The sequence below is a fragment of the Bos taurus genome, chromosome 22, assembly GCF_002263795.3.
Source record: "Bos taurus isolate L1 Dominette 01449 registration number 42190680 breed Hereford chromosome 22, ARS-UCD2.0, whole genome shotgun sequence".
Classification (NCBI taxonomy): Eukaryota; Metazoa; Chordata; class Mammalia; order Artiodactyla; family Bovidae; genus Bos; species Bos taurus.
In genome coordinates, this window is record NC_037349.1 from 49,532,799 (window position 1) to 49,557,603 (window position 24,805).

The window sequence follows — 24,805 nt, forward strand, 5'->3', positions numbered from 1 at the left end:
CCATGGTTCTGCCATAAGGTTGCTCTGTCAATGGCAGTCTTTGATAGTACTTAAGGTCACATCTGACACTAAGTTTGATTAGGGAATCTGAGGATTTATTCTGTGAATATCTTTACTTTTAAATTTAATCTCTGTGCAATAGTGTTTTCAAAAGTCAAATTGTTTTAAAGTGTTTTTGTTGTTGGCAGTGGTAAACCCTTCTTTAATCAAGATACCATAAACCATCAGTGGACTTCATGTCTTTTCCCAACTTACACTGTATTTGTTAAGAATACAGCATTGTGGCCCAAACTGGACACTGTAAATTTACCTTTACCATTGAATGAAGTGGTGGAGATGAGGCCAAGTTCTATTTAATAACCTTGGCTTCTTCATCCTCTGATAATGCCAAAGAGTACATTGGTCCCAAAGAGGAATCTCATGGGGGTGAAGGAAATACACAGCTTTATATTTGTATCTTCCTCATCAGTGATGAAAAATTATCAGCCGTAATCTCTTGGAGTATATCTTCTCTCTTTTTGTTTCTTTTCTCTTTGTCTGTGATTCTCTAATTAGATGTTTATTACCCTCTCTCATTGTATTCTCCATGTCCCTTAATATGTCCTTCATACTTTTCATCTCCTTTCAGCATTCTGGATGGTTACCCTCATTTATTCAACAAACACTTATTGAGCACTTACCATGTGGCAAGCACTGTTCTAGGCACTTGAGTACCTTAGTGAACAAAAGACATCTCTCTGCTCAGGAAAGACAAACTGAGGAAACAGACAATAAGTAATAAACACAACAAATGACTAAATCATGTAGAATGCAGAAGGTGATAAATGTCATTAAAAAAAAAAAACAGGAGAGTAAAGCAATGTCTTTTTTTTTTAATTTCAGAAAAAGATAATCTTATTTGCCTATAATGTGATCACTGATTAATTATCTTAGAAAATTCTGTTTCAGAGCATAAGTGAGTCAAATCCACATAATGTTTGTCATACTGGTTATACGATGACATAGAAAATACTACACATTTTAGTAAGTCTTGCATTTATATAAGGTGTAACACTTGCTAGGAAAATTCACTTCTCCCCACATTTTTCTTTTTCTAAATCACTTTTTTGAGGTATGATTGACAAATAAAAAGCTGTATATATTTAATATATACAAATGGATGAGTTTGGAGATAAATATATACCTGTGAACCCATCATCACAATGTAAACCATGAACATATTCTCCATAAGTTTATCATAAATATATCATCTCTGTAAGTTTCTTCCCATTCTATTTATTATTTTATATTTGTAGTGTGAGATAAGAATACTTAACTACAGATATAAACTCTTAGCAAATTTTTAAGTGTGAAATACAGTATTGTTAACTGTATGTACCATGATGTATAGATCTCTAGAATTTATTCACCTTGTATAACTGAAAATTTGTATCCCTTCACTAATACCTCTCATTTCCTTCTGTCTCCAGGCTCCAGAAACCACTATTTCACTCTTTCTTTCTTTGAATTTAACTATTTTAGAATCCTCATTTAGTGGTATCATGTAGTATTTGTCCTTCTATGTCTGGCTTATTTCATGAAGCACGATATCCTCCAAGTTCATCCATTTTGCTGCAAATGGCAGGATTCCTCTCTTTTTAAAGGGTAAATAATGTATTCCATTTTATGTAAATACTACATTTTACTTATCCATTCATTCACTGATAGACATTGAAGTTGCTTCCTTGTTTGGCTGATGTAAATACTGCTGCAATGAATACAGGAGTGTAGCTATCTCTCTGAGATGCTGAATGCAATTCCTTTGGATATACTCTCAAAAGTGGGATCACTGGATCATACGAGAGATCTATTTTCTATTTGTTGAGGAATCATCATACTGTTTTACATAGTGACTGTATCAGTTTACATTACCAACAGTGTACAAGAGTTCTCTTTCTTCCACATCCTCCCCAACTTTATTTATTTTTATTTATTTTTATTTTTTTTAAATTTTATTTTATTTTTAAACTTTACACAATTGTTAATAGTTTTGCCAAATATCAAAATGAATCCATCACAGGTATACATGTGCTCCCCAACCTGAACCCTCCTCCCTCCTCCCTCCACATACCATCCCTCTGGGTCGTCCCAGTGCACTAGCCCCAAGCATCCAGTATCATGCATTGAACCTGGACTGGCATCTTTTAAAAAAATTAGATAAATTTAACACAATACATTTTATAAACTTAAAGTATACAGTGTGTTACTTTGATACACATGTACTGTAATATTAATTTGATTGCCACTGAAGTAATATTTATCACGTTACATCTTTATAGTGCAGTATTACTGTCTTTCATTAATTATATTATGTTTAATTCTCTATGGCTTACTTACTACTCAATACAAGTTCATACCTTTAGACACCATCAATCTTATCCCTGAGCCCTGCTACTCCATCTCCTGGTAACCATTATTTTACTCTCTGTTTTTTCACAGGTTTGACATTTTTAGATTCCACATATAAGTGATATAATACTTACTCTGTCTCATTTAACTTGCTTAGCATAATGTGCTCATTTCATCCATACTGTTGAAAATGCCATATTCTCCTTTCTTGTGGCTGAACAATATTCAATTGTGGATACAGAACACATCTTTTTATCCATTCACCTACTGATAGTCATTTGCATTGTTTCCATACCTTAACTGCTGTAAACAATGCAGTGATAACATGAGTATCCCAGGTGGCACTAGTGGAAAAGACTCTGCCTGCCAATGCAGAAGATGTAAGAGACACATAAGATCCCCTGGAGGAGGGCATGGCAACCCTTTTCAGTATTCTTGCCCTGGAGAATCCCATGGACAGAGAAGCCTGGCAGGCTACAGTCCATGGGATTGCAAAGAATTGGATGTGACTGAGCACACACGCATGCACCACACTGTTTTAATTACTGTAGCTTTGTAACATGCTTTGAAACAAAAAAGTGTGATATCTTCAGTTTTGTTCAATGGTTTTTTCTCCTTCACTGGCACTTCTTCCCAATCTTAAAGAACTCCTACATTACCTGACAGCACACTGCATGTCAGGTGCATAAAGTGTTTTTCTTAATGACTGAAATATTCCCATGTTTTAGATAGCATTAGATAGCTTTCTTTCTGCACACAGGAGCTGCTTCTATGAAAATGATTATCTTCATCTGTGACACCTTGCCTGCATCCAAGATGCCCCACTACATGGCTTGTGGTTTGCATAGCTATCACTTCAAACTTAACATAGCCCAAACCGAACTCATCATTTCTTTCACTTGGCTGAATTCAACAATTATAGTACCACTCTATTTGTCTCCAAGGTAAAAAAAAAAAACCATTGAGTTATATGTTTTAAAAAGAGAAAGAAAAGAGATAAGAGGAATAACTAAGTTTGTTGCTGCACTTAGTTGACCATTCACTCAACGAGTAAGTATTGAGTACCTGCCAAATACCAATATTCTCCTAGGTTCAAGGGATCTGCTTGTGAATAAGATTAACAAATCACTGTTCTCATATAAAATAGATAAATAAGTGACCTACTATATAGCACAGGAACTACACTCAATACCTTATAATAACCTATAAAACAAGTGGTGCTGGGAAATCTGGTCAACCACTTGTAAAAGAATGAAACTAGAACACTTTCTAACACCATACACAAAAATAAACTCAAAATGGATTAAAGAGCTAAACGTAAGACCAGAAACTATAAAACTCCTAGAGGACAACATAGGCAAAACACTCTCTGACATACATCACAGCAGGATCCTCTATGACCCACCTCCCAGAATATCGGAAATAAAAGCAAAAATAAACAAATGGGACCTAATTAAACTTAAAAGCTTCTGCACATCAAAGGAAACTATTAGCAAGGTGAAAAGACAGCCTTCAGAATGGGAGAAAATAATAGCAAATGAAGCAACTGACAAACAACTAATCTCAAAAATATACAAGCAACTCCTACAGCTCAACTCCAGAAAAATAAATGACCCAACCAAAAAATGGGCCAAAGAACTAAATAGACATTTCTCCAAAGAAGACATACAGATGGCTAACAAACACATGAAAAGATGCTCAACATCACTCATTATCAGAGAAATGCAAATCAAAACCACTATGAGGTCCCATTTCACGCCAGTCAGAATGGCTGCGATCCAAAAGTCTACAAATAATAAATGCTGGAGAGGGTGTGGAGAAAAGGGAACCCTCTTACACTGTTGGTGGGAATGCAAACTAGTACAGCCACTATGGAGAACAGTGTGGAGATTCCTTAAAAAACTGGAAATAGAACTGCCTTATGATCCAGCAATCCCACTGCTGGGCATACACACTGAGGAAACCAGAAGGGAAAGAGACACGTGTACCCCAGTGTTCATCGCAGCACTGTTTATAATAGCCAGGACATGGAAGCAACCTAGATGTCCATCAGCAGATGAATGGATAAGAAAGCTATGGTACATATATACAATGGAGTATTACTCAGCCATTAAAAAGAATATATTTCAATCAGTTCTAATGAGGTGGATGAAACTGGAGCCTATTATACAGAGTGAAGTAAGCCAGAAAGAAAAACACCAATACAGTATACTAAATGCATATATATGGAATTTAGAAAGATGGTAACAATAACCCTGTGTACGAGACAGCAAAAGAGACACTGATGTATAGAACAGTCCTTTGGACTCTGTGGCAGAGGGAGAGGGTTGGAAGATTTGGGAGAATGACATTGAAAAATGTAAAATATCATGTATGAAACGAGTTGCCAGTCCAGGTTCAATGCATGATACTGGATGCTTGGGGCTAGTGCACTGGGACGACCCAGAGGGATGGTATGGGGAGGGAGAAGGGAGGGTTTAGGATGGGGAACACATGTATACCTGTGGCGGATTCATTTTGATATATGGCAAAACTAATACAATTTTGTAAAGTTTAAAAATAAAATAAAGTTGTAGTTGGAAAAAAAATAATAAAATAAAATAATAAAATTAAATTAAAAAGAAAAAGAATATAAGTGTGCATGTGTGGATGTACAGATATATACATGTGTGTTTCACTGAATCACTTTGCTGTACACATGAAACAAACAATGTTGTAAATTAATTATACTTCAATTTAAAAAATAAAGAAAAATTTCAAAAAACAAACCCAACAACAACAACCCTCTGCTTTCATGGTGCTTACAGCCTAGAGACGAGACACAGACAATAAAAACGGTAAACAGGGGGAAAAAAAGGTAAACAGATAAACTATTCAGTATACTAGATGGTAATACATGCTTGGGTAAAATATAAAGCAAGGAAGGGATTGAGAATATGCATGTGTATATGGGAGATGATGTTCATGATGGTTTCAGTTCTAGATAGGGTAGCTGGGAAAAGCCTGAAAGGGTGACATTTGAGTAAAAACTTGAAGAAAGTCAGGATGTAAGTACCATGAGGCTATCCAGAAAAGAGCAGGTGCAAAGAAAGGCCCTAAGGCAGGAACATGTGTTGTGTTTTAGGGCACAGCAAGAAGGTCATTGTAAAGTAGAGTGATCAAGGTGGGGAATAACAGGAAATGAAACTATGTGTAGACTGATCAAGGGGGAATGACAGGAAATTAAATTATAGAGGTGATGAGTCTGGGTCCAGATCTTATACAGCAAGATGCTCTTTCTTCTCTAATCTTACTATTAGTCCCCTTATCCTGAGGCCTTATCAACTCGTATTGGCAACAGCTTCCAACTCATCTCATTCATTTTCCAGTTTAACCTCTACATTACCTCTGGGATAATCCCAAACCACCACATTCAACATGGCAGTTACCCACTCAAGGAATCAGAATGGTTGTCTAATGCTTCAAGTCTAAATTAGTCTACAGGGTTTTTAGGGCTATCTTTGACCTATTTTATCTTAAATCTAGCATTTATTTCCTAATTATTTACTGAGCTCTTTCTTTCTTAAAGAAACTATGAACAAAGAAGGGTAAAGAAACAGATTCAAGACCTGGAGTTTACTTTCAACATCAACTTTTTCTTAGCTCTAATACCCTCTTCCTATTTCCTGTATATATGCATTCATATTTTTATTATTTTTAACTTAAGCTTTTGCTGCTTCTTATGTTTAAGTATCTTCTCTGCTTGAACTTACAATAAAATCCAAAATCTTTCTATGACCATAAGGCCTTGCATCATCTGGTCCCTGATTATCTTTTCTTATGATGTCCTTTCCTTTTCTCACTCACTGTATACCAGTGATGACTGCCTCTCAGTTCTCTGAATGTATGAAGTTCTTCGCTGCATCTAAACCTTCTTCTGCCTAGACCACATTATCCACTCTTTTTTTCTTTACTCAAACATTAAGCCTTAGTTCGGATGCCATAAGAGCTTCCTTCCCTGCACGCCAATATACATGAGGTTTCACAGCAGCATGCATGATTTTCCTTTATTGCATTTATGACAATTTTTAAACTTTGTACTTATTCATGTGACCATGTGTTCAACAGTCTCTCTACTAGAAAGAGTTAGTCTCTCTACTAGTTCATAAGCTCCAGGAAGACAAGCAGATTTCTCTTGCCCATCCCAGTGTACCTAGCATCTAAAACAATACTCAGCAGATGCTTAATAAATACCAGTTGAACAAATGAGTTAATACCTTATCTGGACACTGGCCACTCTTTTTCAACTACTTTCATTTTCTCCAAGAATTCTTGAGGTCTTCTCAGTCTCTCAAAGACCCATTTCTTCCCTGACTTCTTTTCCTTTTAAAAAAAATAGTTCTTCAAATGTTGAATTCAAAACCCTGGTGACAACTGACCTAGCTCACCATGAAAGAAAAAGCCATCTTTCCCAGTATATCATTGAAAAGCTGGCTGTATTTCTTTCCCAAACCATACAATTTAATCATAAATATAAGTCTAAAATATAATTAATTAGAAAATATATATAAACCAACCAGGATTTGGATACGATTTCTCATTTTTTTTTCAGCTTGAGAAGTTCTATAAAAACTTCTTTCTCTCTTAATAGGTTCTATTTTTTTGTTTGTTTTTCCCTGGCTTCTTATTGTGCTTAAAGTCTTACCACATGTCAATAAGACATCTGCCCATCTTACTTTTCCACTCAGCTTGTTTGGTACTTAAAATTGGGAATAACACGTTTTACATCTTTTAGGAATTCTGTAATGCCTTGTTCAGACCTGTTTAGCAACAGGGACATCTCTTTTTCTTCATCTAAATCCTCAGCAGGTATTGCAGGGGCCCACAAACAAGAAAGCCTCAGTAAATGCTTGCTAAACTGTTCAACTACATGAAAATTTCTTGGATTCACAGGAGATTTATTGGTACTTATTTGATAGATGGACTTATTCATTCATTCATTCAATAACTATTTAACACTCCAATATTCAAAGTTCTGTGCTTGGCACTAGGGAGAAAATCGAACACAAGATATACAAGGAAGCTCCCATTCCAGTGGAGGAAATCTATATGCATGTGTATAATTACAATATAATATCTAGAAACAGGAGAAAGTTAGGTGCAGGATGACATCACATGCACAAGGAAGGCCCACGACTGATTCTAGTCATAAATAGAATGAGGGAGGTTTCATAAAGTTGAGTTGTAAACAAAGAACAGGAGCTTACCAAGCCAACAAAGGTAGAGAGGTGTGAAAGAGCAAGGCATGTTTAGAAAAAGCCAAATAAGTCATCAGGAGATAAGGTGAAAGAAATAGGCAGAATTACAATATGCTGGGTCTTTTACACCATGCTAAGTAACAAGGGTTTTTAAGGCTAAGTGGGAGCTGACATGAACAGTTTTTATTTTTTAAAAAGGAGTATGGCAGTGGTGTGGAGGATAACTTAAGAAAAGAAGACAGATTCACGGAGTCTATGTTGGGGAGAACCGTGAAGGATCTGGGGTGACAGCAAGGATAAAGCGAGGGCAGTTACTTGATTGGCATTAGGAGACAGATGTTAAGAGGATACAGTGATTAATTGAGAAGGGACAGAGAGGAGATAAAGATGGAGGAGCCTAAGAGGCTCCCTAAGTTTCTGACATGGATCTCCGAGCAAATGCCTTTCGCTTGATTTAAGGAGAAAGTAGATATGTGAGGAAAAGAAAATGAATGCAGCTTAGGAATGATGATGGATGTCTGAAGGACACCCAAGGGCATATGTCTGGTAAGAAAAAAGAAATGAGGACCTGAAGCTCAGGGGAGAGGTCTTAATCAGAGATTTAGATTTCAAGGCTAAATATTTATGATTCTGGAATGATGAACTGGAATGAAAAATAGAGCTACCAAGGCCCTGCCAGCTGCTGCTTCTGACCTACAGGAGACTATCCAATACTCATCAGTCAACATGTATCAAAATGCATGATGTGGGCTGGCAATCTGTCATTCACTTTAGCCCCTCCAGATTTGCCTGTGAAATCAGCAATGAGACTCAGAGGAGAGGAATAACGGGTCTTTAATTTAGCTAATATCTCCCGTACTCTTTGGCACAGAGGGGAGAGTGTTCTGGCACTACTGAACACTAGCACCATGCGACTGGAGACAAGACTCGAAATATCTGAGTGGAAAAACAGTCACTCAAGGAGTTATCTTGAGGAGAAAAAAACAAATCAATTGCTCTGTACCAACTGCTCCGAGAAAAGTAACATGCAATCAATTTGACAACTAATCATAGTGAAACCAGAATTATCTGATAATACCAGCTCAATGACCTAAAAATTTTAAGACCTTACATACTACACAAATCCTAATAGAAAGAAGAGTGTTTATTGATTAAATCTAGGTCTAAAACTTAATAGTTCACTCTTAAAACTAAAAAAGTGTACATTTTCAACTAAGAATCTTAGTTTTATTACGTCAATCTCAAGGTGGTATAGTTCTCTAATATATAGGGATTTTAAATGACCTAATAATGTCCAGAAACTATAAAACATTTTTTAATATTTCTTTTAAAATGTTCTGTTGTTTCTTGAGACTATTATAAACAATAATTCCAAAGATAAAACAACTGCATGGGTTGATGATTTTTTGTGAATTACAAACCAGAGCAATCGGGTGTCTCGACTGGGTTTGAGTCTTCTCTGTATAGTAAATCCAATTTTTAAAAAAAAGTACTAGGCACAGGCACTGTGCATGGTGCTAGGGTCATGGAGAGAGAAGACAGTCCCTGGCACTCAAAGATGACAAATACTGTGCTCTGGTTTTCAAACTGTCACCCCTGGACTTTCAGTGGTTTCACAGGGTACCCACTAGATAGGGGCATGGACATTGTCAAGATTCCTATTACTTTCCCTTTCAACAATTGAGTAGTTCTATTTTATCTGTTTCATTTATTGGACTTCCTTATAGAAATTAGCTTGAAGAAAGGATTCTTCCATACACAAATATAAACAATACAGTTTACAAACCTCTGGTGTAGTGGAAAAATAAGGGCAGTCAGAATCTACTGGGATACATGCTGGGAGCCACTGGTGACAAGGCTCCACATGCTCTCATCAGTGAGTGTATCATTTTACTCCCATGTCAAAGTGAAGCACAGGGCTTTGGAAGGAGGCAGGCAGGGCAGGACAGTCAAGATTAGAGGTACCATGGAACATACAAATTAACTGCTTTCTCTGTACTCTGTTATAACTTCCATTTTAAACTTTCTCAAATGTATAGCACGCAATTGGAAAAGTAAAACAGATGTTTTCAAATTTTAAGTAAAACAACCACCACCACCCATAAAGTAGTCTTATCACAGAAAGTTTCCAACCAATAAAGAAGTATCCCAAGATTTATTTTCTCTCTGTTCTACCTAGAATATAACCACAAAGAAAAGCCGGGGCTTCCCACAAAGGTCTTCTGACCCCATGAGAGCCTTGCTGAACTGAAGAGGAAGAGAAGCCTAGTATCGCCTTGATTTCTCCCTACCTTTCAAGGGGAAAAGCACTGCCACAGTGGCTCATGCTTCAGGGCCTCACTGCTCTGTCAAGACACACGGTCTATTGCATGTCAGCCTCTTTATGTGGCTTCTCCTCCAACCCAAGGCAAAAAGGAATGATGGAGTCAGTATAACTTTTCCTTTTGTCCAGAAGATGCTCTTCCTCTTACAGGGCCAGGCTGAAAATGAGGGCTGGCGCTACCCTCAGACAGAACAATGTTAGCCTATTTCCTTGGGAACCCTCTCTCACACAAGCAGCAAAGTAGAGTCCAAGGCTTCCTGCATTCAAGAGCAGGGTCTCTTTGCTGAATTTGCTCTGTTCTAGGTTTCTCCTTTGTGTTTTCTCTGGCACTGAATAGAGAGATGCATCCTCTTCTTTCCCTGAGCTGGTGGTGGCCAAGACTGAGGGGGAAATAGGCAAAGGATACAAAAGAGGTCCCTTGTGACTTCAGGGAAAACTGGGATGTGAAGGAAAACCCTCAGGCAAATAAGAGTAGGTTACTTCATCTTGTTTTTCCTCCTCTGTACATCTATCTTCTCTGAAGTCTAGAGATGCCCATGATCCAGGACATACCATCTGAATACAGTCTCAACCTCGCGAGAGCTTCTAGCAACTTTTACCTGATCTGCTTGCCTTCCCTCATATCATACAAGGAAAAGAAGACGTCAGTGTCTTCCCCAATGGTGTTGTAGGTGAGGCTCTTCAGGCTGAGGAAGAAGTGATGTGGAACTGGTATCCGACAGCTTTCCCCATGGCGTGGGCGCGCAGTATCCACCTGCCAAGGAGGGCAAAAGACAGTGACTTCTATTTTATTGTATTGACCCTAAATGAAATGATTAACTCTCCTCATATTGCTGAAGGGGATCATGTAAGAGAAAGAGAGATTAGAGGTGTTGCCTCTGCTACTAGCAGGTGTTGCGTTAATATGCTTGGTTTGAGGTAGGCAAATACACAGCTGGGAAAAGTAAACAGAGTGAAGGAGACATGGGAACAGTAATTCCAGTTGATGAGTGAACTCAAAATCTCCACCAGGCAACATACACCTAAATTCTCCAGAGAACCATTTTCAAAGTCACTTCTTGGAGATGCTGTCACGATCCTGACGTACTTGGTTTACACTGTTAGATAGCAATAGTTACTGTTCTAAATACCATTTTTATTTTCTCAGACTGATTCATTTTAGTGTCTCTGTCTATTTCACTTCAATTGTGCTTGTGTAAATTTGCACAGAGGAGTGGAGACTAGCCAAGTTTGCTAGGAGATCAGAGTTCCTTCAGTTCAGTTCAGTCACTCAGTCGTGTCCGACTCTTCACGACCCCATGAACCGCAGCACGCCAGGCCTCCCTGTCCATCACCAACTCCCAGAGTTCACCGAGACTCACGTCCATCGAGTCAGTGATGCCATCCAACCATCTCATCCTCTGTCGTCCCCTTCTCCTCCTGCCCCCAATCCCTCCCAGCATCAGAGTCTTTTCCAATGAGTCAACTCTTCGCATAGGTCACAGTAAAGCAGTCAGTGGTTAAAAAAAAAAAAGAAGTCAACAATTTCCTGGTGCATACCTATTTTACAACTGCTTAAAAGAAAGAATTCAGGGAAAAGACTAGGAGGCCTGTCTTAAGTTGCTTACCTGAGATGTGCTTTGCTGTACACTCTGCCGGCTAGATAAATGCTATGGGAAGAAAGAAAAAGATCAACTGGGAAAGAAACTAACTTCTGTTGCCATTTTAATTTTTTAATTGAATAATAATTGCTTTACGGAATTTTGCTGTTTTCTGTCAAACATCAACAAGAATAAGCCATAGGTACACCCATGTCCCCTCCCTCCCATCTACCTCCCCATCCCACCCTTCTAGATTGTCATGAGCCCCTGCTTGAGTTCCCTGAGTCATACAGCAACTAACTTTTTATTTTTTTATTTTATTTTATTTTTAAACTTTACAATATTGTATTGGTTTTGCCAAATATCGAAATGAATCCACCACAGGTATACATGTGTTCCCCATCCTGAACCCTCCTCCCTCCTCCCTCCACATACCATCCCTCTGGGTCGTCCCAGTGCACCAGCCCCAAGCATCCAGTATCATGCATCGAACCTGGACTGGCGACTCGTTTCATATATGATATTATACGTATTTCAGTGCCGTTCTCCCAAATCATCCCACCCTCTCCCTCTCCCACAGAGTCCAAAAGACTGTTCTATACATCAGTGTCTCTTTTGCTATCTCGTACACAGGGTTATTGTTACCATCTTTTTAAATTCCATATATATGCGTTAGTATACTGTATTGGTGTTTTTCTTTCTGGCTTACTTCACTCTGCATAATAGGCTCCAGTTTCATCCATCTCATTAGAATTGATTCAAATGTATTCTTTTTAATGGCTGAGTAATACTCCATTGTGTATATGTACCACAGCTTTCTTATCCATTCATCTGTTGATGGGCATCTAGGTTGCTTCCATGTCCTGGCTATCATAAACAGTGCTGCAATGAACATTGGGGTACATGTGTCTCTTTCAATTCTGGTTTCCTCAGTATGTATGCCCAGCAGTGGGATTGCTGGATCATAAGGCAGTTCTATTTCCAGTTTTTTAAGGAATCTCCACACTGCAACTAACTTTTTAAAGCATCTTCTATATGCTAGGCATTCTGATGCATATTTTACATATATGATCTCATTTAATTAGAATAACCTTGTTAGACAAATGTTGTTTGTATTTGACAGAGGCAACTAAGGCTTAGTATAAGGAAGTGAGATGCTGAAGATTCCACACAGCAGGACGGTGGCAAGTCTAGATTCAAACCCAGGCCTTTCTAGCTTAGAGTATCAGCCAAGTCACAAGAGGGTGCTTGATACTGGAGTTTTGCTTTACCACTGTCCTCTCCACACATTGTACCACATCCTGCACTGTGTGACACAGCTTCCTTGGGCTCTCCACTGGAGGAGGCAGAGCCTTTAACCCCAAGTGGCTCCTTTCCAAACATCTCTTCATGCTGCTCCTTTGCGGATGGCTAAAGTCAGCAGAAGCAGATTCCAATCCCAGCTACAAGCACTTGCTTGTGAAACTTCAGACAAATTGCTTATGCTCTCCAAGGGACATTCCCCTCGACTATAAAAATGAAATAAAAGCTTTCACTGTCCTCCTCACAAGGCTACTGTGAGGTTCAAATGACATAATGGGAAGCAGCATGACACAGCAGTTAGGGACCTAAGTGCAAGAGTCAGAACTCCTGGTTAAATCCTGACTTACACTTTGCTCATCTGTAAAGTGAGGATGACATTTTGTGCTGAACCTCACAGGGTCTTGTGCAGATTAACCCAGCACAGTACACACTGTAAATGGCTGATCACTGTTATGGTCATTAGTATTCTTCTTATTATTGGTAGTGTTCTTTATAATTAGTTATTATAGAAAAGTCTGTCACATTCAGAAGTAAACCCTGAATGCCAGGAAGAATGGTAAGTTTGCCATTCTTCAGGTCCCTGGTCTTGGCAGACTCAGCAATGAGAGTTTCTATCCTGCTTCCTTCTGGCCCCCACAGGCAGTGAGATAGCACTGCTTAGGTGGACTGTTTCATATCACATGGGTAAGAAGAACAGCTGCTGATTAGAATGGTTTTGTTCTTTTATCAAATATATTTAACCCTGAATAAAACTGAAGTACAATTAAATATTAAGTGCATCTCACTAGCTGTAGTAGTTATTAAATATTCATGTACATTATTAGCTATAGTAGCTAATTATTATCGACTATTAATGTTCATCCATGGGAATACATGTTCCCATGATACATATTAAGTATAATTAAAACAGGTCTCCACCAGCTGGGGAGGTCAGCACACAGAATGCCTATGTACAAAAGAATACCCCATATATAAAATAGGTCACAAAAAAGCTTTAAGAAAATCATGCTTTCAAAAAAAAAGCAAGCTTTCTATGGTTTACTGACCCATATCCCACTGGGAAGGAAGTTACTGGCCTGAAACTCTTTCCACTGCTTTATTTTATTTTTAGGGGCTACATTAAGTCATTCTTCTCAAGTGAATTTACTGACTAGCTCTTAAAAGTGACTACCAATTCATATTCACTTACAACTATATATGGGAGTTCACAGCTAATTTCAGTGTAACTCATCCCGGCTGACAGTAACAGACATCATTCTAGACTTCTGAGGTATCAAATCTGGGAAGAATTCTTCAACCAAGTCTGAAAGCACACCCACGGGTGGCCAGAGAATGGCATCAGAACTGGCATTCTGGAATGTCTTTCATTGCACCGTAAGGAAAAACCACTACCCTGCTGTCAGGAAGTGGTCAGCTGGCCAGCTAGTACTTCCCTCTTCAGAACCATCATCACCTGTATTAGAGCTCTAACGTATTATGTTCCCATGTTTACTGCCCAACTCCGGATTTTGCCCTACCAGTGCATGAGGTACCTATCTTTATCATCTTTATATCCTAAGGGCAATATACATACAAAACACACATTAATTAAGTAATGTATGGACTACACTATTGCCTCTGCCAAATTTTACCCCACAGAGAAGTCGTTTTTAGCCCTTTGGAGACTCTGGTACATTAGTTCATAAAGGTCTAACGACATGGTGGGGGAGGGGAGTGCAGCTTGAGGCATTCTATTCAGTTGAGTAACACAATTAATTGCCTGCTATATACACTGGGAATTGTGTTAGATACTGTGGGTCTCACAAGGAAATGTAAGACATATATATCTGGTCAAGATCACCAACGAAATGATGCTTGATGGTTATAATAAATAATCTAATCAATTGATTTAAATCTAGAAATGGAAATATAAACATTGATCTTTCAAAAAAACATTAACTGATTAAAAGTTAAATAGCGCTAAAGGCTTGCAATAAAAAAATCAGTCCTCCATTCACCCAATCCCATTCCCCAGAGATAAGCAATTTCCAGTCTTTATTGTGTTTTTTTCTAGCATTTATCATATATTTCAAAATGTCATATTCATACTGCTCTTTTTAAAATCCAGTCTGAGATTTATTTACTGGCTTCTTATGGTAGCTGAAGATTTTAACACTTGTTTACATCTATTTCCCTTCATCCATCTTCCCAGTAGCTCACAAATATGGTTAAAACTTGTTTATAGTATTATAACTTTTATATATAGTTCACTTCTGAGCCAAGGAATGTACTTCAATTAAATTTTCTTTCTTCTACTACTTTATGATTTTGTACTGGATTTATTTAAATTACAGGGTCTTTTCTACAACCACCCCCCTGCCCACAGCTCTATAAACACCTTTCAGCAGCAGATCCCACCTGGCTGTCCTCCTGCTTTATCATGGACCAGTTACTCTCTAGGTCTATCACACAACTGTCATCCTGCACCTTCCACTGATGTGAACCTAAGAATTCTTTGCCCCTCCGCCCCTCCTGTTTGAGTTAGAATCTCTTTCTTGGATGGGACATTTAAGCATCTTTTCATTTACTTCTTCATATCAAATAAATAACTTATTTCTCTGTTGTTTCCTGAAAAGGGATCAAAGAAAAAGGTTTGAGATTTTGAGCAACCAAAGTTTTCTTTAGGCTACTTCCCTACTTGATGGATAGTGTGGCTGAGTAAATACAGAATTCTAGGTTAAATTTTATCTTCCCTCAGAATTTTAAAGGCAATTTCTCATTATTTTCTAGTTTTCAATATTGCTATTAAGAAGACAAATGCTATTCTTACAACAAATCCTTTAGCAGGTGACCTATTTTTCTCTCCAGAAACTTTCAGCTTTAGTGAGCTGAAATGTCACTATTAAGTGATAAATATTTAGGCTTTTTTAATTTGAGTACTCCTATCTAAAAGTTCTGGGAAATGTTTTCTAGCTTTATTGATATATAATTGGCATAAACATTGTATGAGCTTAAAGCATACAATGTGGTGATTTGATACTGTATATATGGCAAAGTGAATACCACAACAAGATTAGTTAACACCTCCTTCATCTAACATTTACCTTTGTGTTGTTGTTACTATGGTGAGAACAATTAGATCTACTCCTTGGGTAATTTTCAAGTACATAATGCATTATTGTTAACCACAATCCCCATGCTTTAGATTCCCAGAGATCAATGCTCTCATAACTGGAAGCTTGTACCCTTCAACAAAACCTCCTCATTTCTCCCATTCCCCAGCCCTTGGCAACCACCAATCTACTGTTTGTATGAATTCAGCTTTTTTAAAATTCTGTATACAAGTGAGATCATAAAGTATTTGCCATTCTCTGACTTACTGCACCTAACAACATGGTGTTCTCAAGGTTCATCCAAGATGCAAATGGGAGGATTTCCTTCTTTATTATGACTGAATAATAATTCCACTGTATGTACACACCACCTTTTTCTTACCCTCTCATCCATCAATGAAGACACAAGTTTTTCCCATGTGTTGGCTACTATGAATAATGCTTTAATAAACATGGAAGTAAAGCTATTTCTTTGAGATCCTGATTTCAGTTCCTTTGGCCCTATCACCAGAAGTGGGTTGCTGGATCATACAGTAGTTCTACTTTCTATATTTTGAGGAACTTTCATTCTATTTTCCACAGTGGTTATAGTTATTTTTATGTTTTCTATCTTTTATTCATATTAGAGTTATATATCACCATACTGCAGTATTGGAGTATTCTGAATTTGACTATATACTTATCTTTACCATTGCATTTTACATCATCATATGTTTTTATGCTACTAGTTAGCATCCTTTCATTTCAGCCTGAAGAACTTTCAGCATATCTTGTAAGGCGGGTCTAGGAGTGAAGAACTCCTGTAGCGTTTCTGTGTCTGGGAAAATCTTCCTAACTCCTCTGCTTCTTAAGGACAACTTTGCTGGGACAACCAGCATATTGGGACAACCAAATATTCTTGGTTGGCAGCTTTTTTCTTCCAGCACTTTGCATCATCCTACTCTCCTGGCCTGCAAAGTTTCTGCTGAGAAATATGCTGTTAGTCTAATAAGGGTTTTCTTATAAGTGACAAATTTCTTTTTTTCTTACTACTTTCAAGATTCTCTGTCTCCTTCACTCTCCACATCTAATTGATCATCAAAATTCATCTGCATTCTCCATGGTATTTCTTCTCCATTCCTACTGCTGCCTAACCATTATTTCTTGTCTGAATCATTTCTGTGGTCTCTTTCCTCCCTCATTCCAGTCTTCTGCATTTTATACTCTCTCAGCATTTAAAACCCACATCCAATCACATCACTCCATGGTTCTATCAGAGTAATAGTTCTATCAATTTGGGGCTTACAAAGGCTTGCATGATCTGGCTGATGTCTCTTTCTTGGTTTTATCTCACAATTACTAACACGTACTTATATGTCAAAGGTACCAAGTATCTTACAGTTTGCTGGAATTACTACCTCCCTATGCTCTGTGCCATTTTGGGATGTCTTTTCTTTTGGCTTGTCTTTCTGTTGAAGCCTTGCTCATCCCTCAAGACTCATCTTAAGTATCACTTGCCTGGAAGCTTTAATTGGAAGTTTTCATAGATTTTTCCCAGTCCCAGGATATCAGTCACTCCCTCTAACAGCAGGAGTGTATATCTTAATTATTACATGCAGCTCATAAACATTCTTGTTTGTGGTCTATCTGATCCCACTAGAGTAATTTTTAAACATGGGGACCATGCATGGGTTTTAGAGGCAATTATCAATTCCCTAAAATTGAGTGTAGAATTTTGTATGCAAAATCATACTTGTATTGTCCTGGGAAGAAATATTATCCGATCCTCCATAACCTAGAAAGAGCAACCAATATCCTAGATGGTGATATTCTTAAGAAAAAGAATGTCATGATCATCTTTAATTTCACACCTATCACTCTATGACAACTGAACACAAATGCTTTTGTATTCTTATAAATATACATAAGCAAATATACAGAAGCAATTGATATGTTATTTGTATATTTTATTTAGGCAAAGTTTCTGTGGTCCTTGACCAAGCAACATACTTTGCATCCTCTGCGTTCCCTTAAAAATATTACATTTTCTTAACAGAAATTTGTAATGTTTTCTAAAACTTGTAATTCTCGCCAATATAGTCTCACCTCAAATATATTCTCCTCAAAGTGAGGCTTGACCCAGTCCCTTAGTCTAAGCTTAATAATCACCTGAGATTTCTTATGTTTATTTGTTTTACTTTAAAATTTCATACCTTTGTTTTAGTTACTTCTTCTCACTCAGCCTGCAAAATGTCACCCACCCTGGTTATCAATCAATTCAATATACTTTTATAATAACCAACAGATAGTTAAAGATTTATCTTAGAAGTATTGGTACACTGATAAACAACATCCTACTGTATAACACAGGGAACTATATTCAATACCTTATAATAACCTATAATGGAAAAGAATCTGAAAAAGAATACACATACACACATAAAACTGAATCACTTTGCTATACACCAGAAACTAACACAACAATGTATATCAACTATAACTCAATAAAAAAAATTTTTAAAGAAATGCTGGTACTTTATTTCCAGGGTTAATCACTATATTAACTAATAACTGGCTCTTTTCAGCTTCAGTATCTTCTCTTTTAGTAACTTCTTCATGCTGAAGGAGCTCTCTTCACCAGCAACACCAACTGAGAAATGACCCCTAGACATTACAGTAAGCCCAACAGCCCTACACAGTAATTCCCTTTAGAGATTGAGTATGATAGGTACTGTCCTGATAAGGGAGATCCCCTTAAATACACTTGAAACAAAGGTGAATGATTTTAGCAATATTGTTTCATAATGTAATTAGAGATAATAAGAGAGAAAAAACTTAAGTGTGCAGGAACAAACTACCCTGTGTAATATTTCTTACCATTTTATAGAGGTCTGAGACACTGATCTGGTCTGAGTCCACTACTTCAAAGTCCTTTCGAGGCACCAGATCCAGGCCCAAATGCCTAGGAAAGAGAAAAACCACGTTCAGCATGCCGTGTCCTCAGATTACTCACCTCTCTTTATATGCCTGGAAGCCTATGCCAGCCATGACCTTGTGGACAGAGGTTCAGATGCTGCCTTAGCAGGAACATGCCTTTATCCAGCTTAACTGTGACTCACAAAGAGTCAGACATGAACAACAATGTTCACCTTTAGATAAATAAATGAGGCTAGGAATATTAAGACTGTGACAATTTTAGTCATCAAGCAGTTCTCCCTGTAATGCTAAAAAAGGATTCATTCAGTATCACATTTGTTAACAGATTGCTTGAGTTCATTATGGATGGATTTTCTTTTCTCATATCATTAATAAGTCTCGTTTATTTTTCTATTTCCCCCATCCTACAAGTATGAACAAGGCTCAATCTATGCATTACTTTCACTAGGATAACAAAAATTATTTAATGTCCAAGTAGATATGGAATTCAAAGTTAAATACAAAAATAAGCTCCTGGGAATTCCAGGAGGTCCAAAATTCTGTACTTTCAGTGCTGAGGGCACAGGTTCAATCCCTGGTTAGGGAATTGAGATCCTGCAAGGCATGTGGTATGGCCACAAAAAAAGGAAAACAATTACTCCTAAAAGTATTAGACTCAAAGAAATGCATGTTTTGGTTGCGTTTTATCTCATTTTTAACTTAATTAATATTGACATTGGGTTATAGTAAAGACTTCACCACACATTAGCCAATATCTTAAGACATTTTAGATGGAAGTTTAACCAGGGAGCACTACTACTGAAGAAAACAAAACTTCAAAGATCTGGTGTAACTTGGGCAGAAGGAACAAGTGATGATGATTAATGGTTGGTTAGGAGGCAATATAGGACACTGGAAATAAGTCTGTACAGGAAGAGCTCTTAGGTTCAAATACGGTACATAATTTCTTTCCAATACATATTAGGTCCTTTCCACTCTCTAGAACAACAGCTCTAAATCTGGAGGCCAATGAATTAGGGGGTTGTGGAACCCTGCAACTACTTATACAAGCATGTGCATGTGTTCATGTATTCATTTTCTCCGAGCAGAGGGCCTATAACTCTCATCAGGGTTTCAGAGATGCTCTGTAATCACCCTACTCTAAAACAAGTGTTATGAATTACTGCACGCAGCAAAGTACTCCATAGATGATGGAAGGAGAAGTGTATATATATGTGTATATATATATATATATATTTCTCTTCACCTAGATTATGAACTATGTTTAGAATGTTAACATATGCTAACAAATTCTCTAGGCTCTTTCTGTGCATAAAACTCTCACTGAGAAATAAACCTTTACTACATTACACTGAAATCTGAAACTCTTCTTTGAAATAAGCCATGTATACATCCAAAACGCAAAAGTACTTTATTATAATTTATACCTTATTTTATAGGAAAAGGTTTTTATTTTTTTATATTTTATATCAAGAAGTTCAAGAAATTGTAATAAGAAATAAGACTGATAAAATACAAATGGGAACTAAAACCTACATGAAGAAGCCATAAGTAAATACACTAATCACACAGACGAGTATGATTACTATGATCAAAAATTAAAATTTAGATGTATAGTTTTTAGCAGGCAAGAAAAAAGAAAACTATTTTCCTATTAAAGGATAAAAATCTTTTATTTTTCTGTTATCTACTACTATAATTTGTTTTATTCTACAATAGAGAAATGTGAGTTTTTAAAGAGGAAACAATTTTTTGGTACTAAATGCTAAAAAAAAAAATATCCAGTTTTTCATGATGAGAAAATCAGTAATACGCTGTTGGCCTTAACTACAATAGTTCATAGTTTAAAGGTAAAACCACACCATCAAATATGATTCCTGAAGTTAACGCTCTTAAATCTGTAAGAGATTTTATTTCCTGTCTTCATTCATCAAAGAGGTACTCCATTCAATCAGCTCTTATTAATTATTCTTAATTTCTCTGAAATAATTTCAGGCCTCTGGCTTCTAATACTTACAGCATGTAAAGGCAGTAGTGTCATGGAGAGCAAGATATAGTTGAAGCCCATCCTTTCTCTCTCTCTCATCTTAAAAAGCAATTTATAATTTAAAGATAATGAAGTTATGATATCAAATATTCAGGATACTTTTACATGCATATGGAAAAACAGTGGAAAGATCACAAAAATGATAATAGAATTTGTATAAGAAAGTGAAATTAGACAATTTATCAACCTAAAACATTTTACAAATTTTCTGTAGTCATGCTGTGAAAACTTCTTTAAATACAAAAATAAAGATTTTATGCATATTCTTTAACCACTGGTAGTCACAAAATACAGGAGGCAGTCTCAATATTACAATAACTTAACAAAAAGAAAGACTGTACAAATAATCCAATCAAAACAGATGTTTTCATTACAATAACTTAAGAAAAAATCCACATGGATCTAAGTCAGTAAGGCCATGAGAATACGTGCCCAGTGGTAGTGCACCACATGCAGTCTCCAGGAGCTTGTCTGGAGGCATCTATGAAAACTCTACCTTAGCACTGTGAAAACCTTAGCTGGCTTGTCCATTCAATTATTCACCCATATATCCATCAACTCACACCAAAGACACTGGCTGAGGATCTACCATGTACCATAAAATGGTGTTAGCTACAGGAAATAAGAGTAGTTTTGAGCCAAGCAAATGTTCATATTGAGCATGTTAATTCTCCCCTAAGAGCAAAGTGCTTTCCCTCTCCTAGAAGTCGCTAGAACATAGTACCGTTGTTTCCTGTTTCCTTACCTTGCTGCTGCTGCTAAGTCACTTCAGTCGTGTCCAACTCTGTGTGACCCCATAGACAGCAGCCCACCAGGCTCCCCCATCCCTGGGATTCTCTAGGCAAGAACACTGGAGTGGGTTGCCACTTCCTTCTCCAATGCATGAAAGTGAAAAGTGAAAGTGAAGTCGTTCAGTCCTGTCCAACTCTTCGCGACCCCATGGACTGCAGCCTACTGGGCTCCTCCGCCCATGGGATTTTCCAGGCAAGAGTACTGGAGTGGGTTGCCAGTCATTATCTTAGGCAGTAAGAAAATGATTAACAGGTGATCTAATTAAACCAAATGCTGATTTCCTCTAAGATCATCTTCAATGGAAGAAAAGCAGTTTTCAAGAGCTAAAGTGAAGAACTGTCCTCAGTGGAAGAAGGCAGAGATGGTGCACAGGGAGAAACAACACATGTTCACTAAAATTTCACCCTGTAAAAGAGATTCCTGGCTACTTCTTCCTATAGAATATTCTAAAAATAGTGAACAGTTAAGCACAGGGGAGAGACAACTTAGTCTCTTCTCACAGCAAAGGAAGGTAGTGCATCAGAGTGGTTAGGTGCATGCGCTCTGATATTGGATTGCCTAGTTTGTATCTTGACTCTCCCACAAGTAGGACTCTTCTTGACTCTTTTCTACTATCATAGACTAGTGTAAGGATTAATCCATGTAAAGCACTCACTACACTTCCAGGCACTGTGAACTGCTTCCAATGTTACAATTGTCATTATGTGTTACATCATTAGCTAAAATATGACTTAAAGTACAAGGATTGTGATTAAAGAGAATGTCCAAAAAAAGACTCCTAAACAGATAGACACAAGCAGGAGGCATACAACTACATATGTATCTACACATAGACATAGTTCAAAATTGGGAGAGGAGTACAACAAGTTTGTATATTGCCACCCTGCTTATTTAACCTATATGCAGAGTACATCATATGAAATGCCAGGACGGATGAATCACAAACTGGAATCAAGATTTCCAGGAGAAATAAAAACCTCAGATATGCAGGTGATACCAGCATGGCAGAAAGTGAAGAGGAACTAAAGGGCCTCTGGATGAAGGTGAAAGAAGAGAGTGAAAATGCTACCTTAAAACTCAACATTCAAAAAACTAAAATCATGGCATTCTGGTCCCACCACTTCATGGCAAATAGAAGGGGTAAAAAATGGAAGCAGTGACAGATTTTAGGTTCCTGTACTCCAAAATCACTGCAGACAGTGACTGCAGCCATTAAATTAAAAGACATCTACTCCTTGGAAGAAAAGCTATGACAAACCTAGACAGCATATTAAAAAGCAGAGACATTAATTTGCCAACAAAGGTCTGTCTAACCAAAGCTATGGTTTTTCCATTAGTCATGTATGGATGTAACAGTGGGACTATAAAGAAGGCTGAGTGCCGAATAATTGATGCTTTCAAATTGTGGTGCTGGAGAACTCTTGAGAATCCCTTGGACTGCAAGGTTAGATCAAACCAGTCAATCCTAAAGGAAATCAACCCTGAATACTCATTGGAAGGACTGACACTGAAGCTGAAGCTCCAATACTTTAGCCACCTGATGGAAAGGTCCATCTCACTGGAAAAGACTCTGATGCTGGGAAAGACTGAAGGCAAAAGGAGAAGGGGGCGACAGAGGATGAGATGGTTAGACAAGATCAATGACTCAATAGACATAAATTTGAGCAAACTCTGGGAGACAGTGGAAGATTAGAAGAGCCTGGTATGCTGCAATCCATGGGGCCGAAAAAGTTGGACACAACTTAGTGACTGAACAACAACAACAACAAAAAATAGATGTAGTACAGAACTGCTTCCAAAATGGGTCTTACTAATGGCTTAGGTGAATGTGTGTTTAGTAGCTAAGTGGTGTTGGACTCTTTGTGACCTTTAGGACTTAGCCACAAGGCTCCTCTGTTCATGGAATTTTCCAGGCAAGAACACTGAAGTGGGTCTTCAGTTCCTCCTCTAGGGGATCTTCTCGACCCAGGGATTGAACCTATATCTCCTGCACTGCAGGTAAATTCTTTACCCTCTGAGCCATTGGAAAAGCTTAGGTGAACAGTCTTCATAAAAATATTTAGTCTTCTTTCACCATTTGTTATTAATCACTATGCTGCTGCTGCTGCTGCTAAGTCGCTTCAGTCATGTCTGACTCTGTGCGACCCCACAGATGGCAGCCCACCAGGCTCCCCTGTCCTTGGGATTCTCCAGGCAAGAACACTGGAGTGGGTTGCCATTTCCTTCTCCAATGCCTGAAAATGAAAAGTGAAAGGAAGTCGCTCAGTCGTGTCTGACTCTTAGCAACCCCATGGACTACAGCCTACCAGGCTCCTCCATCCATGGGCTTTTCCAGGCAAGAGTGCTGGAGTGGGGTGCCATTGATCACAATATTATTAATCACAATAATTAATGGATTAATCATTCAATAATTTCAATAATTCAATAAATATTTCTTAGCACCTACTCTATGCTAAGCTCATACTGAACTAAGGGACAGAGCAGTGAATGAGACATATTTCTGCTCCTACATTCTTTTAGGTGTGCCTCTCAAAAGTTCTTAATCTAACAAATTCTTTGAATTTTACATGCCTTTTGAATGTTCCATATTATATTTTCTTTTTAAAATATAATTTTATTTCTTTATTTCTGTTTGGCTGTGCTGAGTTTTTGTTGCTCTCTAGCTGTGTTGTGGGGGCTTCTCATGGCAGTGGTTTCTCTTGCTGCAGAGCACAGGCTCTAGGCTGCATGGGCTTCGGTAGTTGTATAGCCCGTGGGCTCAGTACATGTGACCCCTAGGCTCTATAGCATAGGCTCAGTAGTTGAGGCACACAGGCTTAGTTGCTCCACATCATGTGTGACCTTCTTGGATCAGGGATCGAACCCAAGTCTTCTACGTTAGCAGGTGGATTCTTAACCACTAGAACAGGGACACCCTCTATTCTATTGTATCTTCTTCCTTCTGGGTTTCCTCATCTGAACCACAGAACACAGAAAATAACCTGAAGTTAACTAATAATATATGATGGATGTTTAAAGGCATTTAGGATTTATTAGGTTGGTGCAAACATAACTGCAGTTTTTGCATTGCTGAAATTTGCCATTTGATATTGGAATACAGTCTTAATAAATGTGATTATGTTATTTTA

At 37.7% G+C, this 24,805-nt stretch overlaps 1 protein-coding gene across 13 annotated transcripts in view; it reads right to left on the reverse strand.

Moving 5' to 3' along the window:
* The window catches only part of DOCK3 (dedicator of cytokinesis 3), a 303,790-nt gene that overhangs the window by 148,141 nt on the left and 130,844 nt on the right, over positions 1-24,805 (reverse strand). For 12 of the 13 annotated variants that reach the window (XM_024983256.2, XM_024983261.2, XM_024983252.2 and 9 more), the window contains exons 7-9: positions 18,779-18,863; positions 11,556-11,597; positions 10,548-10,702 (exon numbers count right to left, since the gene is read on the reverse strand). In XM_024983256.2, coding sequence (XP_024839024.1) covers positions 10,548-10,702; positions 11,556-11,597; positions 18,779-18,863 — 282 coding nt within the window. Of the gene's footprint in view, positions 1-10,547; positions 10,703-11,555; positions 11,598-18,778; positions 18,864-24,805 lie in introns of those variants that run through there. The other variant, XM_024983266.2, reaches the window with a different exon arrangement.